The 20,041-nt window shown below is 31.7% G+C and overlaps 1 protein-coding gene across 4 annotated transcripts in view; it reads left to right on the forward strand.

Annotated features, from left to right (window-relative positions):
• LOC126892724 (probable multidrug resistance-associated protein lethal(2)03659) overlaps nucleotides 1-20,041 on the forward strand; it is a 117,936-nt gene that overhangs the window by 47,839 nt on the left and 50,056 nt on the right. For all 4 annotated transcript variants that reach the window (XM_050662363.1, XM_050662362.1, XM_050662361.1 and 1 more), the window contains 2 exons: nucleotides 4,193-4,620; nucleotides 9,933-10,089. In XM_050662363.1, coding sequence (XP_050518320.1) covers nucleotides 4,193-4,620; nucleotides 9,933-10,089 — 585 coding nt within the window. The remainder of the gene's footprint in view (nucleotides 1-4,192; nucleotides 4,621-9,932; nucleotides 10,090-20,041) is intronic.

Consider the following 20,041-nt stretch of genomic DNA (forward strand, 5'->3'; position numbering starts at 1 on the left):
TTATATGGATGGCACATTTTCCTACTGCACCAGATATTATTTGCAATTATTCACTATTCATGGGCTAATTAATGGGCATTATATTTATTTATTATACTGTTTACTGCCAAAAAAAAAAACAGAAACTTACAACCATCGTTTTTATTTGTTAAAATCAGAAATTATTAAAGCCCTCAAAATTGAGTTTAATCCTAGTACAATTTTTGTAGATTTTGAAAAAGCTATATATAATGCAATCATTCAAATATCTCCGAACACTGAAACACATGGTTGTAGATTTCACCTACACCAAGCTTGTAGTATGTGGTATAGAAAAATTCAGTCTCTTAACATCAGCATAATACGAATGATTCTGAAGTTGGCAAGTAGCTGAAACATACTTTTGGCCTTACATATATAAAACCAGAAGACGTATCAGATTGTCTTGTGTTTGATTTAATGTCATGCAAACCAGAAAATGAAATTTTCGATAGATACGCTGAGTATTTTGTTGAAACTTATACAGACGAAGACGAAAATGCCATATTCTCCCCATATTTGTGGGCAGAGGAAAGTTCTTCTGTTTTTCCTACTGCTAATGCTTGCGAATCTTTTCATTCGCATTTCAATTCCTCGTTTTATAATACGCATCCATCCGTATTATATATCCTTAGAAAAAGTTAAAGAATATCAAGTAGATAAGTATGTTAAAATATAAAATTTGCATATTCCAAAACCTATCAAAGATAAACAAGTAAAACTGAAATTGAAAAATGTAGAAAATTTAATAATACGGTATCAATCGAATCAAATGACAAGAATGGATTTTGTAAAGTGTGTCTCTTATTATAGTAGTAAATAATATTAAATAATAATTTATACGTTTTACATATTATCTATAAATCTATATTATAAACTATTATTATAATGTAAGGAAATTAATGTCTTGTATTCGGATTTGGGATGCTTTCATAATAAACATTCTTAAATTACTTATAAATCTATATTTTTATTTTATTATATACCTCAGTGAGTTGGTGAGGAAAATACCTACCAGAATAATACTAACCCTTAAATTTGGTGAGGAAAATACCTGTCGGATTATATGGTTTTACTTGTTGGTGAGGAATTTACCTCCGCCCTTCAGATCGACTTGTTTTAATCTCCAGGCTTCTAAGCATTACACACGAGCGGCACACCCTCAAAAAACGCTTAGTTTTCGAGATACTGACCACGGAGGGGTGAATGGCTAATTTTATTCATACTTTATATTTTTAAGGGTGCCGAAAACGAAAATGAGGTGTATTTTAAATTTCATGTGGGGAACATTGTCAAAATCGCAATTTGACCCAAAAAAAATTAAATCACGTTTTTGCGTTTACCTCGCTACAACTCCATTCCATTTTAACATTTTTTTTCTGAAATTTTTAAAGTATATATCTCCAACATTTCTGAAGACAACGGCACCTGCTTCAAGCTTTTATTCTTATTCTGATAAAGGTTATGAATTTTTCAAAGGAAAAGGTGCGGATTTGTGCATTGCAAAGTTTAATCGCAAAAGTTGTGTGACCAAGTTTAAAATTTAGCTTCTTAATCACATTTATGTTAAAATACAGAGTACAAGGAAGTTTTTTGGTAAGTTTGAGATCAAAATGTTTTATAGAAAAAAAAATAGTGCAACTTTTAGTGTCGAGATTAGAAATCTCCAACATACCGCTTATTTTTCGAGATACTGACAATGGGTGATGAATGGCTAATTTTGGCCTTAGATTATGTTTTTGACCCTCATGAAAACGAAAATAAAATTTATTTTAAATTTTAGTTGGGGAATATTGTCAAAATTGCAATTGTACCCTAAAAATAAAAAAAATGAAATAACGTTTTTTTGCGTTTAGCTCTCTACAACTCTAATTTATGTGCTCCTACAGCTGGTGCGGGAGCACGCCAAATAGAATTCTATTTTAGTGACGTCACGTTGGCTAGCAACCGTCGATTCTCCCATTATGAAATTCTATTTTGTGACGTCAGCAAATTAGAATTCTATTTGGCGTACTGCCGCACCTGTTCGTTAACACGTACATTTGCTCGCTGCTTATATACAACTCTACCGACAAAAGAATACAGGAGATTCTTCAGATAATTTTAAGATAATTTAACCCAATTCACTTAGTCCGAAAATGCTTCCTAAGGGAGCTAGAGCTCTTTGAAGATGGCGTCTTGTAATTAGTTTTTTCTACAACCACTATTCAAAGTGCACTTTTCTGCACGGTTTTATGTTAGCAAACTTGATATTTTCTCACAGTATAAGATATTTGACATTAGTGTGCAGAAAAGTGACGTTTCTGTGCCGCAAAGTGACGTTTCTGTGCCGCAAAGTGACGTTTCTGTGCCGCAAAGTTCTTTTCTGCACAGTTGACTACCTCATTCTTAGTAACGTTATATTCTGTTTACATCCGTGGACTACCGCATTCTGAGTAACGTTATATTCTGTATACATCCGTGGTTAAACTTTAGACAAATATATAACCTATAAGACAATTATTATATTTAACTATAGCATAGAAACTAAATTATGGATGTTACAAGTGTTTTATTTTACAATTTTATTCTTATTAAACATTTTATAATTATCAAATAACCAATAAGGATTTAGCAACCTGTGCAAGAGACGTCGAATGAAGTAGGTTTTGTGTAAATCCGTGACTGCATAAATATAATGTCAATAATGTGTAATAATTGTTTAAATTTAAACAAATTAAGGCAGTGCATTAATTTTTTAACTGATTTCTGTGCAATTTATTTAGATATAAGGAATTTGAATTGATTAGTAGGTATTAATTAAATACAGTTTAAAATTTATCACATAGGTACCTATTATAATTAATCGTCGTTTGGAAATTGTGATTTTTATTTTTAGGAAAAACTGTGCTTGTAGAAAAAGTATAGTGTGAAACACGTGCAGAAAGGTAATTTCTCACTCGTTTGAATTGCGGCACTCGCTTGCGCTCGTACCGCAACTTTTCAAACTCGTGAGAAATTAGTGCCTTTCTGCACTTGTTGCACAATATACTATTTTTTAAATACCGCCAGAACGCTTCTATTTAGGAAAACAAAAATTGATACGCGTATTTAACTTCAAGATATAAATCTAATCCACCCATTGCAAATTTCTAGTACCGATCATAGGCGTCCGTTTTGGGTAGGGCAACGGCTATTTTATCGCATAACATTTTTATCTTCAACTGATACTGGATTATTAAATTGTGAAGTATTCTAGTACTAAAAGGTACTCTTGTTTTAATTGGTAGGATACACCGTTTTCTAGAAAAATCGATTTGAAAATTTTTCGCTTTTTAAATAAAAAAAAAAAATTAAAAAAAAAACTATTTAGAAAAACGAAGACTGGTACATTTATTTATATTTCAGAGATAAATCGATTTCATTAATTGCGAAATTCTAGTACTGGTCATATGCGTCCCTTTTGGGTAGGTCAACAGTTATTTTGTAGCATAACTTTTTTGTCTTGAATTTTTGAGCATTTTTGACACTAGATTATTAAATTATGAGGTATTCGAGTACTAAAAGTTACTCTTACTTTATGTTGGTAACATACTTCGTTTTTGGTTGAAAAGTTCTTTCAATTTATTTTCAAATTCCAAAAACGAAAAATCTTCAAATCGATTTTTCTAGAAAACGGTGTGTCCTACCGGCTTAAAGTAAGAGTACCTTTTAGTACTAGAATATCTCACAATTTAATAATCCGGTGTCAAAAATGCATAAAAGTTAAGGATAAAGTTATGCGATAAAATACCCGTTGCTCTACCCAAAACGGACGCCTATGACCGGTACTAGAAATTTGCAATGGATGGAATCGATTTATCTTTGAAAAGTAAATATGCCTACCAATTTTAGTTTTTCTAACTAGCAGCGTTCTGGAGGTATTTAAGAAAAACTAATTTCATGACGCCATCTTCAAAGAGCTCTAGCTCCCTTAAGAAGCATTTTCGGACTAGGTGAATTGGGTTAAATTGTCTTAAAATTATTTGAGGAATCTCCTGTCTTCGTTTATCGGTAGAGTTTCTGGACACCCTGTATAGTATAGATTCCGTATAATCCTGAGGTCATTGTAGTCTCACTATTTTGATTTCAGGATCTTGCATTAAATCATTAAGTGCTTTGAAATCGTTAAACTAAAATTGTTTTTTTTTTGCAGAATGGCTCAACCGTTTATAATATCAAAGTTACTAATCGTTTATGAAAAAGATCCCAAAGAAAATATTAACGAAGTTTACCTGTACTCAGGCTTAATAGTTGCGACTTCATTTATCAGTGTGGTCCTTGTACATAGATTTTGTTTAGGACTGTTTCAAATTGGTATGAAGATGAGAATAGCATCGTGTTCTCTAATATATAGGAAAGCTCTAAGACTCAGCAAATCTGCTTTAGCCGAAACTACCATTGGACAGATGGTAAATTTACTTTCTAATGATGTAGGCAGATTTGACACAGCTCCCATTCACCTACATCACTTATATATCGCTCCTATACAAGCGCTTATTGTGATGGTATTTTTATATATAGTTGTGGGATGGACAGGACTTCTTGGAACATTCTTTTTGCTACTGTCCATACCGCTACAGTGTAAGTATCCATACTTTCTTATTACGCTGGGCTAATTAGCAAAATACAAGGAAAAGTTATTTACCAGCAATTTTATTGCTGAAATCGAATTTTATGATTCTATACATTAATAATATAGGTATGAAAAGTCCGCAGATAGTGTGCTACTTTTTTTATAAATATAATGGTGCCCGAAAATCGTGTTTTTTTTTCAACTTTTGCTCTATAATTCCAAAGATTTTAACTTCACATCAAAAACACCTAAATAAAAATTCATCGTAATTAAATTCTGCATAGTCGCGTTTTTCCCGATTTACTTCGACGAAAATTTTCCCCGGAAAATGCGTTTTTTCCAACAAAATCTTTAATTTTCAACTAAAATTTTAGATAAGTAATTGTTTATAAATAATTAAATAACTTAGTAGTATGAAAGCTCTTTTCATATGTATTATAATTCCAGAAGCCGATGGAAATTGAATAAACAGTTTAGCAACAATTGAATTGTTAATTAAAAATTTACGGTCACTATAATAACCACAATAATTATTAAACATAAGAATAACTATGATTTTTGTATGAAAAGATATTGTACTTACTTAATGTTTTTTACAGAATTGAAATTGGACTATCTAAGCGGCCTCAGGAATGTTTTTAAAATTATAAACAATTTTTTGGTTTATAAAAAAATAGTATCTCGGGAAATATTAAATGAAATTAAATTATGAAAACGTTAGTGAATAAAAGCGGCAGGACGCTTCTTCTAGAAGAAAAAACGTTTAATTGTGATAAGTGGTTCCTGAGATACGACCGGTGAAAGTTGACCGGCATTTACGGCAAATATATAAACAATAAGATTATAATGTTTGAACTATCACCTTTTTTATTTTTGTCCTCTTTCTCCACACCAATTTTCATATCTTTAAAATAATGATCACATATATTGTTATAATAAAAACTATCGATATTACGAGTGAAAATTGACAAAAATAGCAAAATTCCGATCAAAAATTAGGTTGGAGAAAATGTAATCTCAAAGTTCAAAATCGGTATACGTTAAAAAAATGCATTTTCTCGGCTTCCCATCAAGCAATTTTCTTCAATCTTTTTTTGCTTTCAAGTAACTCGAGTAGAGCCATCTAACTAACGCATTATTAAATGTCAAACTTGCTTTTGTTTTGTTATAATAGATTACATATTTTTTCCAGTTGTAAACTTTTTTTTAGATAAACCTACTACAAGTGTACCTTTTAACGTTAGAAACACAAATGTTCTCATTTGAAAGCGGTATAATAATTTAAACAATCTTTATCTAAACAAATTAAACATTTTTGTTGTAATAAATAAATAAATTTATTATAACAAAACAAAAGCAGGTTTGACATTTAATAATGCGTAAGTTAGATGGCTCTATACTCGAGTTACTTGGGAACAAAAAAAGTATGAAGAAAATTGCTCCATGGGAAGCCATTAGAAGGATAATTCCTCCATGGGAAGCCGAGAAAATGCATTTTTTAACGTATACAGACTTTGAACTTTGAGATTACATTTTCTCCAATCTAATTTTTGATTGGAATTTTGCTATTTTTGGCAATTTTCTCTCGTAATGTCGATAGTTTTTATTATAATAATATATGTTATGATTATTTTAAAGATATGAAAATTGGTGTGGAGAAAGAGGACAAAAATAAAAAGGTGATGGTTTGAAAATTATAATTCTATTATTTATATCTTTGCCGTAAATGCCGGTCAACTTTCACCGGTTGTATCTCAGGAACCACTCATCACAATTAAACGTTTTTTCTTTTGGAAGAAGCGTCCTTCCGTTTTTTTTGCAATTAACGTTTTCATAATTTAATTTAATTTAATATTTCCCGATATATTTTATTTATTTATAAGCCAAAAAATTGTTTTTAATTTTAAAATATTCCTGAGGCTGCTTAAATAGTCCAATTTTAATTCTGTAAATTACACTAGATAGGTACAGTATCTTTTTATACAAAAATCATAGTTATTCTTATGTATCATAATTATTGTGGTAATTATAGTAACCGTAAATTTTTAATTAACAATTCAATTATTGCTAAATATCGGCTTCTGAAATCATAATTTATAAAAAATAGCTTTCTTACTACCAAGTTATTTAATTATTTATAAACATTTACTTACCTAAAATTTGAGTTGAAAATTAAAGATTTTTTTGGAAAAAGCTGCATTTTCCGGGGAAATTTTCGTCAAAGTAAATCGGGAAAAACACGCCTCTATGCAGAATTTAAGTGCGGTGAATTTTTATTTAGGTATTTTTAGTGTAAAGTTAAAATCTTTGGAGGTATAGAGCAACAATTAAAAAAAAACACGATTTTCGGGCGCCATTTTGTTTATAAAAAAAGTAGCACACTATCTGCAGACTTTGCATACCTACATTATTAATATATACGATCATAAGATTCGATATCAGCAATAAAATTGCTGGTAAATAACTTTTCCCAAAAATGGCCTATTCTCCTATATCTAATAATACATACAGTATGTAAATCGTTCAGCTGGGCATAGGGAACATACATTGTATATATTTAGATACATAAATACATACATTGTATTATATTGAGCTAATTGTGGCAACTGAGCTCTCTCGATGACAATCTCAAAATTCGCGATGAAAAACAAAGTAGCTGACCTCTGGTGGAATAAATTTAAACTACTATAAGTGGTATAAACAAACCAGAAAATTGTTGATTTGAATGGAATTTGGTCACTATTAAGAAATTTTTAGTAAATTTCAGCGTTATGAGTACATTAAAATATTTTAAATCAAATCGGTATTGAATAGAATTGGATCTTTGTTTATACCATTTATATCGGCCATTTTCTTGCATTCGACCTGCCCTCTATATTCCGTTTCAATCGCGAATTGATAACTCATTTCGACTGACACAAATAAACGTCAAAATATGACAATGTAGTAGCTAAATAGTTTTGGCCTAAGGAAATGGGAAAGCGGTTTAGTTTTGAAAATAGTTTTTAAATAAAAAATATTTTAAAAATAAAATAAAATTATTAACTCAATAGTCATAAACTTTTTTCATTTATTTAAGGACAGACTTGCTTCAAAACTTATTCATTCCATTCGTTCTAACAGCTCTATTCCACCACAAACTTGTACTCTAACAGAAGCTTCAACTAACACAGGTTAGCGTAGTTGCCATAATTCTCTCAATGTACCTATCTTCCCTATGTCCAGCTAGACGATTTACGTAATGAAGAAAATACTTTGCAAATTTTTTCATTAAGCTTCCCATGAATTATTTGTATGTAATTTTGTTGCTCTTCTGCTGAATAAGGCATTCCAAGACATTGACGTTTATGAAAACGAAATGAATTTCGACTCAATTCAAGCTTTCTGCTTAACCCAGGTATAAACATACCAAAAGGCACCGCCAGGAAAATATTCCAATTTGCGGTTCAGAGAGCCCATATGAAACGAGTCTTTGTACTCTATGCAGAGTATGGCATTAACAAAATAAGAAAATCTACGGTTTCGTTTTTATGAAAACGTCAAACAGTCAAACATTGTGTTTGTTAATATTATTTGTACCACATGTTTTCTAAAGTTTTTTTACCGTTAACAGTATTTTCCGAACATTTTGTTCTAGATTTTGTGTAGTTCTTAGTTGTAGAAGTACTTGAATGACTTTATTAATTTAGTTTTAAGCAGTGAATAAATAAACATGAGTGCATATAAAGTTTTTGGTAGACAATACAAATGGTGCTAAACATGATGATGAAAAAATTTACTGTGTTATCCTTGTCTTAAGGCGAAATTGCACAGTTCACTTTTGCCTTATAATTTGGATGAAGCAATCAAATTGAGCCATGTAAACATAAAAGTGAATCATTCAATGTCATTGACTGTTGTCTTTCAATAACATTGAAAGAATTGAATATGCTCAATATTTTCCAATGAGTGAAAAATAATTTCGACCACCATTCAAGTAATCTGATAACTGAGGTACACAGTACCAAGCGGCGCCGCTAGGAGAACATCCAATAATGCGTCGCAGATTACTTATATGAAACGTGATCATTTTGTACTCTAAAACCGAGTAAGGTATGATAAAAAAGAAAATAATCGTTTCGTTCTGATTCAATTCGAGTCTCTTGCCATCCTCTGATACCTGATGTTTCGGAATCTATTCCTTGTCAAAAAGGCTTTGCAAGTAGACTGAATTGGACCATAACGAAACGAAGAAGAAGTGCAAATAATAAAATATTTGCACCGGAGTGTGGTTAGACTGTCCTCTAACGGGGAATGATGAAATGAGTGAAAAATAATTTAGACCACGCCAAGTAATCTGTTAACCGAGGTACACAGTACCAAGCGGCGGCGCTAGGAGAACACTCCAATAATGCGTCGCAGATTACTTATATGAAACGTGGTCATTTTGTACTCTAAAACCGACTAAGGTATGACAAAAAAAAATCGTTTCGTTTTGATTCAATTCGAGTCTCTTGCCATCCTCTGACACCTGATGTTTCGGAATCTATTCCATGTCAAAGAGGCTTTGCAAGTAGACAGAATTGGACCATCACGAAACGAAGAAGTGCAAATATTAAAATATTTGCACCGGAGTATGGTTAGACTGTCCTCTAACGGGGAATGATGAAATGAGTGAAAAATAATTTCGACCACGAATCAAGTAATCTGTTAATATTTTCAGTTTTAGCGTTCAATCTTCAACACGGTTGAACGAGAAATTAATGTGTAAACACAAAAACTGAACGACTCACTTGTACAGCATATTATTATGGAATGTAGAGTACACACATCTGTTCTTGGAGCAAAATAATTTGTGTCAATTGAATTATAAAACAGAGGGTTACAAAAACCGAGATTGTGATGGACATGCTATTAAATTGCTAACTGAAGAGTTGAACATTGGAGGTATAACCGAAGAAGATATAAGGTTGAAAATTAAAAGTATCTGTACTTGTTAGGTATACTTGTGAGTTAACAAAGATAAAACAATCAACCAAAAGCGGTTTCTAAAACTTGTCTTCTTAATACCCATGACCGCACCCACCAACATCGACATTTCTTTTTAGCCTAATTCTTTTATTAAATGATCCCATATTAATGTAACTCCTAAACACATGACTTTAATCGACAACATCATTCAAAGAAAATATGTCATGTTGAATAGTTCACTCTGCAGATACCGTGTAAATATCATTGTTTTCACTTCTGCTCCATTCAACCAAAGTGAATTCAATTCGGTTGATCCTTGTAATTTCGTCTTTCTTAGTATATTCACTATTTACATATGGATTATTTTTAGCATGGTTGGGCAAGAAGACTTCGCAGTTTAGGCTGAAAACTGCTACTCGAACCGATGAAAGGGTTAGACTTATGAATGAAATCATATCTGGAATTCAAGTAATCAAAATGTATACTTGGGAATACCCATTTGCAAAGTTAGTGGAGTATGTGAGGGGGTAAGTAAATCAAATTGTTTATCAAAAATGAATAACCATTTTCAATTTCGTTGCAAAACGAAAATACAGCCGAACCATATTCCAGTCCAATCAGAGAGTGCTGCAAGCACCTCTACCGGTTTCGAAACTTATTAGTCTCTCATCAGGAGGCACATATGCTGCTCTCCCTGATCCAACCAAAACAAACCCCAGCGTGCAGTCCCGAATTGCAACGAACGAAATGGCATAGATGCCCTAGCGGCAACTGCTAGCAAAAGACTAAGTTTTCACTCTAATGGCATATAACATATCCCACCAGAATGAAAAAAAAAATGGGAACCTTCTCTGGTTACACCTCCGAGGCTTCTACAATTTGCAAGCCATACGGATGCTGAGACTAAGGAAGATGAGGGAATTCTACAATTTACAATTCACGTCACATCTGCTCAGCGCGGTAAAGTTCCAACGAGACTGGTTCCCTTCATACTCCACACAGAGTAAATGTAAATCAAAAATGAATAACCATTTTCAATTTCGTTGCAAAACGAAAATACAGCCGAACCATATTCCAGTCCAATCAGAGAGTGCTGCAAGCACCTCTACCGGTTTCGAAACTTATTAGTCTCTCATCAGGAGGCACATATGCTGCTCTCCCTGATCCAACCAAAACAAACCCCAGCGTGCAGTCACGGGACTGCACGCTGGGGTTTGTTTTGGTTGGATCAGGGAGAGCAGCATATGTGCCTCCTGATGAGAGACTAATAAGTTTCGAAACCGGTAGAGGTGCTTGCAGCACTCTCTGATTGGACTGGAATATGGTTCGGCTGTATTTTCGTTTTGCAACGAAATTGAAAATGGTTATTCATTTTTGATTTACATTTACTCTGTGTGGAGTATGAAGGGAACCAGTCTCGTTGGAACTTTACCGCGCTGAGCAGATGTGACGTGAATTGTAAATTGTAGAATTCCCTCATCTTCCTTAGTCTCAGCATCCGTATGGCTTGCAAATTGTAGAAGCCTCGGAGGTGTAACCAGAGAAGGTTCCCATTTTTTTTCATTCTGGTGGGATATGTTATATGCCATTAGAGTGAAAACTTAGTCTTTTGCTAGCAGTTGCCGCTAGGGCATCTATGCCATTTCGTTCGTTGCAATTCGGGACTGCACGCTGGGGTTTGTTTTGGTTGGATCAGGGAGAGCAGCATATGTGCCTCCTGATGAGAGACTAATAAGTTTCGAAACCGGTAGAGGTGCTTGCAGCACTCTCTGATTGGACTGGAATATGGTTCGGCTGTATTTTCGTTTTGCAACGAAATTGAAAATGGTTATTCATTTTTGATTTACATTTACTCTGTGTGGAGTATGAAGGGAACCAGTCTCGTTGGAACTTTACCGCGCTGAGCAGATGTGACGTGAATTGTAAATTGTAGAATTCCCTCATCTTCCTTAGTCTCAGCATCCGTATGGCTTGCAAATTGTAGAAGCCTCGGAGGTGTAACCAGAGAAGGTTCCCATTTTTTTTTCATTCTGGTGGGATATGTTATATGCCATTAGAGTGAAAACTTAGTCTTTTTCAAATTGTTTATGTATGTTAGGGAAATAAATCCACTACTCACAATCCTTTAGGATTGTTGTTCTGAAGCTATTTCCTTGTGGCATTTTTATAATCAACCACCTTCAATGGGAAATAAGCCACAATTTTACCAAAAAAATGATTTTATTAACGTTTCGACGCATAAGTCGGGTGTCGTTGTCAAAATACAAAATTATACTAAATTAAACAAAAATGTTGTTGCTTAGTAAAAAATTCTTCTAATAATTTATTTAATCTGACTCATTTATATCGGCAATTCAGACATCTATTATACATTTTAAAGTAGAAGACTTTAAAATGATATTGGCAATATTGATGATCCGGGAAAGGTTACAATTTCATAGGTCAAATTTATTTTTTATTGAACAAGACATCGTAAGTATTGAAGATTTGCTTTTCGGAATGATATCAAATTCTGATTTTAATCAAATTATTTTTAGTTTACAAATAATTTATCAAAATTCATATCAAAAACAAAGAGATATACATTTAAATACATTTTTCTAAAACCTTGTTAAAAATGCAATTTTTAGCACTCCATACGAGCGTTAAAAATGCTACTTAAAGGCACTAGTGCTTTAAAATTTTTAAGGCACTGCAATTCATATTGACCGTATAGACAATTTTGATGTAATGTCAAAAAAATATAAAAATGGAATGTCAGTCAAGTTCAAGTAAAAGTTTTTGTAGATATTGGCCTGTAATTACGTTTGTAGAAAAAATATTGTATGATTTGCGTATTAAAATATACATTTTTTAGGCACTCATATGAATTGCAGAACTCGCTTCGCTCATTCTGCAAACTTTCACATGCGTGCTTTAAACGTGTACTTTTAACACTTATATCATAAATAACTATTTATATTCTTTTAGAACAAAATAGTATATATACTTTTGATAACCTAAATAGAAATAATAACATATTAGCGACAGTTGTCAATATATCAAATAGACATATAAATGTAACGGAAAATTTGGTATTGTCAAAAGGTTTAAACTATGCTGATACTCATCCATCTATTCCAAAATTAGACATAATTAGCGCAGTGGAAAAAATATCCCAGTGTTTACCAACTCATGAAAAAAAACTAATAAAATTGAACAGAACATCAGCAAAGAGGAAATGAAAGCTTTAAAAACTTTAAAAAATGATGACTCCATAACAATCCTACCAGCGGATAAATGAAATGCAACTGTAATAATGGATAAAATACAATATGAGGACAAGATTACAGATCTAATTACAAATGGACCTTATAAAAAATTAACGAAGGATCCAACGAAGACACTGGAAAACAAAATCTATAGAACTTTATTCAAATTTAAAAACGATCTAACGTACTATCAAAGAAAATTAATGACACCTCATTACAGTAAGACACCACATTTTTATGGAGTACCGAAAATTCATAAAGCGAATATTTCGCTTAAACCCCTTTGTAGCACCAACAATTCTCCTTGTAGTGAACTATCAAAAATTTTTATAAAATATTATAAAACCATTTGCAAATATTAATGACATATTTATAAAAAAATACACAACATTTTTTAAACAAATTATCAAATTATATTGAATTTAATCCAAATAATATTTTAGTAACTTTTGACATAACTGTTTATTTACAAATGTGCCATTAGATAAAACTTTAAACATAATCAAAACGAAATTAGAGAATAATAATACATTGACAACTAGGACAAGACTAAATGTATCAGCTATAATGAAGTTATTGACATTATGCACTAATGATACCTATTTTCAACTAATTCAATTCAACTAATTCAATTATTTAATAATGAATTCTATAAACAAAATTTTGGTATAGCAATGGGCTCTTCTTTATCTCCATTATTGGCGTATATATTTGTGGAGGATTTCGAAACTAATATCACTTCTAAACAAAATTTAAAACCCACAGTATGGTGAATACCACAGAATTGTTGGATACATCCCTAAATATTATAAACGATTAAGAAGAGACAATAAAATTTACAATGGAAAAGGAATATAATAACACTGCCTTAATGTATAATACATGTCTGAATTGCCGATATACATGAGTCAGATTAAATAAATTATTGGAAAAATTTTTTACTAAGCAACAACATTTTTCTATAATTTAGTATAATTTTGTATTTTGACCACGACACCCGACTTAGGCGTCGAAACGTTAATAAAATCATTTTTTTTTTTCGTAAAATTGTGGCTTATTTCCCTTTAGGATTGGTTTTACGAGATTGAATTGAAAAAAATATCCGCAAATCTCCAGGACCGGACAAGATTCCAAACGAAATGCTGAAATACGGTGGAAATATACTAACTGAACAACTAAGGTTACTTGTACAAAAAATTCTTTCGGGACATACAATACCTAACAGCTAACGCACTAGCACAACGATCATAATGTTTAAAAAGGGTGATAACGATACCCGAAAACTACAGAGATGAAAACCTCCTTAGTACCGCAAACTACAGAGATGAAAACCTCCTTAGTACCTCTCTGAAATTGACCACAAATACCACAAATCATCGGCCTCATATGAAAAGTGCCTAAGTCCAAATTAACAAATTTTACAGGTGTGCTATATTATGAACCTCTGTATAAATCATAATTTAAATATGATGTTATTAACCTTTAGGGTATTGAACATACATAAAAACAATAGCTTATAGTTTGTATCACATGTTTATTACGAGTGAACTTGAACTATATTTGTTATGGTTCAGATAGGTATAAAAACACGCTGAGCAATCAGTATGGATGTAGATATACAAATAATTATTAGAAGTTAGTATGTAGTAAGGCGAGGCGCTATGAATCATTAATGTTATTGTTTAGATATTGGATACCAGTGAATAAAATATAATGTATAGTAAGACGTGTTTAGTCTTTTTAATTAATTAGAACCAGAAGGCAGTAACAACACACTATTTAATACATGGCTGATACTGCAGATTAGAGGAGGTCTTCTGAAAGGAGCAGAGATGGCGGCAACAAATTGGAAACGGAGACGGCGAAGATGGACAGGAAACCCAGTGAGCGACAGTGTAAAGACAAAGTGGAAATAAAATGTAAGTAAGAATGTCTATCTTTATTAAAAATGCTTCCCTCGTTTTTATATTATTATTGAACATTGAATATTTATCTTTGCTGAGTTTTGAATAATTTATGAAATATCGATTTTTTTTATCTATGAATTTTGAAATATGAAGTGATTTTTGAATTGAATATTTTTATCGAAGTTTATTATATATGATATTATTGCATTTTTATTGAATTTTGAATTTTTATTGAATTTATTTGAAAAATCTCTATCCGATTTCGATTTTTAGTCCGGTTATTTTTGAATATTTGATGGAATCTCGAATTTTTTTTTCAAGAATTTCTATCGAATTTTGAGATGTGAACTGATTTTGAATATTTTTATCTAAATTTTGCATATGCTATTTTTGAATTTTTATTGAATTTTATTAGCAGTTGTTTTTGTTATTGATCTTTTAGATACATTTTTATCGATTTTGTGTTAAATTTTTTTATGATATGAACTTGAATAATTCATAATAATTTTTGTGTGACTAATGATATATAAATGATTTTTTTAATGAATAATGATTAGTGATGACATACGTTGATATAAGAGCTTTAAGACCAACATTGCTATAAGCAAGAGATATATTTTTAACGAACCGACCTGAAGAGTCGAGATAAAGAATCTGGAGGACTATATATATATATATATATATATATATATATATATATATATATATATATATATATATATATATATATATATATAAGAAGAAGAACTAACAATATTATAAGCTAAATATTATGAGGCAACTAGAGACAATAAGAAACCCACTGCTCTTGTCAAATTAGGAAGGTACTAATGATTTATAGAAGCTTGAACGCTTATTAGAGACCCACTCTGTGTTTTGAAGGGTACCTATTTTATTCATGATTATTCGTGAATAAACAACGGCCTCAAAGCAAGAGATTGAGGTTGTGATATTTTTAGAAGAATTTGAACCGCATAAAATACCTATTTCGTGTTTTGAGTTAACTATACCACCTTAATGGTGCGTACAGATCAGGGCGAAAATTCGGGTTAATATTGGCGGAGAACTAAGACATCCGAGTGAAACCTCTTTTATTAAGGTAAAACGAAGGTATCGGAGCTAGTATATGAAGTGATGATTATGATGAAATGATATATGAGATAAATGATATATGATTGTTATATGAAATATGTATATGAAGATGAATTATGTACACTGTAGAAGTGTTATTATATGAAGAAAAGTTAATTATATGAGTTGTAGTACCAGACAAGAAGAAAAGAAAGAAAAAAGAGAATTTTTAGTAAAATATGTGGGAAAAATGAAAGAAGACACATAAAAATTGCAAGAAAAGAAGCAAAATTAAGAAGATACTAAGCAAATAAGTAGCTAATCTTGAATTATGTCTAAGAATTAAAGTTGTAAATTTTTTTTCTCTAAAGTAACGTAAATTATAAATAACTTATTTTTGTATATAATGAATTCAGGTTAAATTTTCGCGGAAAATGGAAGTGTTTGAATTAAGGATAGACAATATCTTACAATAAGTGTTAGTAGATAGTAAGCAAAAGGACACAAAAAGTGAAGTTTTTAGAGAGATTAAATCTTTATTATAGCTACAAGAGAGTTATTAGAAGTTTTTAGAGACATATTAGAAGTTTTTAGAGAGATTACATTTTTATTATAGGTACATTATTTTAAAGTTAGTAAGACATATATAAATAAATCAAAAGAAGACTGAAATAGGAATTATTAATAGAGTAAAGGATACATTTTTTTACTTATTCGAGTAATATTAGCTTAGCTTAGGACTTTTAGCTTAGGACAGAAGTAATATTAGCTTAGGACAGAAGAGTGTTAAAAGTTGGTGTGAACACAAGTTGATTTGCGCTCTGGTGGAAAAAGTTGTTTTAGTACGGAAGTAAACATTGGTTTTTGGTGAAATTTTCACAAAGTGTGTGGTGAATTCAACATTTCAACTGTAAGTCATCTTTTTGTTAATTTGATGCACGTAAGAGAGGAGATTTGCAATAATATTATACAGAACAATATTTTTTTAAGTTACAAATTCAACAAACATTGAATATAACAAAAATGTGTATAATTAAACATTAATGAATATTTAATTACTGAAAGCCATAAATAAATTAGCAAACAGAAGTACGGCCAAATATTATGCGACGTTGCCGGCGTGTGCAAAATATCTGAGACCTTACCAAAACGTAATTAAAAATAAGAAGATAATAATAATAATAATTACTATTAGACACAGGTTACATTTTCCTATTTTTTGTGTATATTATAAGCTTTAAGTGAACTAAAAATATATTTTTCTCTCATTATATTGATAAATATTTTCAGTCTAGAAAACAAACAACAAGACAAATAGATGAACAACGAAGAAAATAAAAAAGAAGGAAAAAGACACAAACCGGAGCACGACAGCTCGATTGAAGAAGACAAAGAAGAGCAACATAAAAGCAAAAAAGCTCCAGACACGCGCATAAAAAAAGTAAGTACAATATTAACGGACATGGAGGAGATTAAGATATTGCTGAGCCAGATGAGGCAAGAAATTAAAGAAGATATCCTGGAAAGCAAAACAGAGATTAAAGATGAAATCAAGGATATGAAAAACGAACTGGAAGATATTAAGCAGAAGCTTAAGCAAAACAAAGCAGAAACAGAAAATTTAAAAAGAGAAGTAGAAAAAAAAGAACAAAAATGGGAGAAAGAAAACGAAGAACTCAAAAAAGCGTTAACACTCATGGAGAATAGATTAGAGAAGATCGATAAAGAAAAAATACGCAATAAATTAATCATAACAGGAATTCAGGTAGATCTGGAAGATGAAGTTAGACTAAGAGAAAACATACAAAAAATGATGGAAACAGAGCTGCAACTGAAAATAGAAGTTAAAAGTGCGTTTAAGATAGGATACAAGAAATGTATAATAGAAACGAAGAGCTGGGAAGACAAACAGAAAATACTGCAAGAAAAAGGTAAACTCAAATACACAAGAGACTGTAGAGAAATATACATAGATGCAGCGCTGACGTTCAAGGAAGCAAAGATACAAAAAGAAATCAGAGACATAGCAAAACAACAGAGAAGCAAAGGAGCAAAAGTAAAAATCAGATACCAGAAATTAGAAATAAATGACAAAGTGCTAAAATGGAATGCAAGAGAAAATAAACTTATAGAAATTGAAAATGTCCCAAAAAACTAGACAAAAGAGAATGGATGGATGAAAAGGAAACAGACAATGCAAACAAAGAGGTAAATGAGTCACGGTATATTCAAAATAATAAGAAAAATACAAAAAAAAGGAAGAGAATTAAAAAAATGACAAAAAAAATTGGAATATGGAACGTCAGGACACTGCTAGAAGAAGGAAAAATGGAAGAGCTAGCGACACAGTTGAAACAATACAATATAGATATTGCAGGAATTCAAGAAACCAGGTGGGGGGGACATGGAAAAATCGAAAAAGAAAATTATACAGTATGGTATGCTGGAGAAGAAAAACAAGGATATGGAGGAACTGCTTTTATTGTGTTAGGGGAAATGAGGCATAAAGTTATGGAATTTAAACCCATAAGTCAAAGATTATCATACATAAGAGTAAACAGCAAACCGAACAAGTTGTCCATAATAAATGTCTATGCACCCACAGAAAACAGTGATGACTTAATAAAACAACAGTTCTATGAAACACTAGAAGAAAATGCCGAAAAAATCCCGGGAGAAGATATATTAATTATTATAGGCGATTTCAACGCACAAATAGGTAAAGAAAAATGCTTTAGGGAGGTTGCAGGGGAAAACTCATTACATAGCACAACAAACAATAATGGAGAAAGATTATGTAATTTAGCAGCGGCATTAAACATGGACATAAGTAGCACGAGATATAAACACAAAAACATACACAAGATAACATGGATGAGACCAGGCAGTCTGGAGGGGAATCAAATAGACCATGTACTTATTAAAAAGTCACACAAACAGTCGATAAATGACGTGAGATCTCACAGAGGGGCAAACATCGATTCGGACCATATGCTAGTGATTGCAAAATGTAAAATAAAAACAACAAAGAATGAAAGACGAAAAGCACAGGGAAGATGGGACGTAGATAAATTAAAAGATAAAGGAGTAAAAAGAAGATTTGTAAAAGAAGTAAATGTAGAGATGCAGTTCAAGGAGGAACAAGAAATGGAGGAGCAGTGGAAAAAAATCAAACAAGGAATAAACACTGCAGCAGAGAAAGTAGTTGGAAAAATGCAAAAAGAAAGAAGAAACAATTGGTTTGACGAAGAGTGCAAACTAGCAGTGGACGAAAAGAATAAAACAAGATTGAAATGGCTAAGCACAGGTAAAGAAGAGGAACGAGAAAAATACCAAGATCAAAGGAAAAAGACAAAGAAATTGTTTAAATCAAAGAAAAATAAAAAAGTAGACGAAATTATGAACGAGATCGAAACAGAAAATAAGAGACACAATTCAAAACCACTGTACCAATACTTAAAGCTAGGTAGTAGAAAACGGACAGCTAATGTAGCCATAGAAGCAGAAACATGGCAGAAGTATTTCGAAGAAATGTATCAAGAAACGGATGTGGAAGAAGAAAGAGAAACAATAATGAACCCGGAACAAGGTGAAGAAGAAGAATTGACCTATACAGAAGTAAAAGATACAATAGGCAAACTGAAAAACGGGAAAACAGCGGGAGACGACGGAATATGTGCAGAACTTATAAAATACGGGGGTGAAGCACTATACAGAAAGATTTATGAACTAATACAGAATATATGGAATAAGGAAACAATGCCCGAAGAATGGAAGAAAGGAATTATTGTGACAATCCCAAAACAAGGAGACCACAGGATATGTAAAAACTACCGAGCAATTAATTTACTGAATGTAACATATAAAGTACTGACTGGTATAATTAGAGACAGACTAACAATATACACAGAACAAAGCATAGGAGACTACCAGTACGGTTTCAGAAAAGGAAGATCCACGATAGATGCTATCCATACACTAAAACAAGCGATAGAGAAAACATACGAGTACGACGGAGAAGCACATATACTTTTTCTAGACTTTAAACAGGCTTTTGACAAACTAAGTAGAAGAAAAATGATCCAAGACTTACAAGAGAGCAAAATACCAAATAAAATTATAAGAATGATAGAAATGACAATGCGAGATTCCCAAGCAACAATAGACACCGGAAGAGAGAGAACAGAAATAATAAAAATTAAAAATGGAGTAAGACAAGGAGATGCGCTCTCAACTGTACTATTTATTCT

Source organism: Diabrotica virgifera, chromosome 9, assembly GCF_917563875.1.
Source record: "Diabrotica virgifera virgifera chromosome 9, PGI_DIABVI_V3a".
NCBI lineage: Eukaryota > Metazoa > Arthropoda > Insecta > Coleoptera > Chrysomelidae > Diabrotica > Diabrotica virgifera.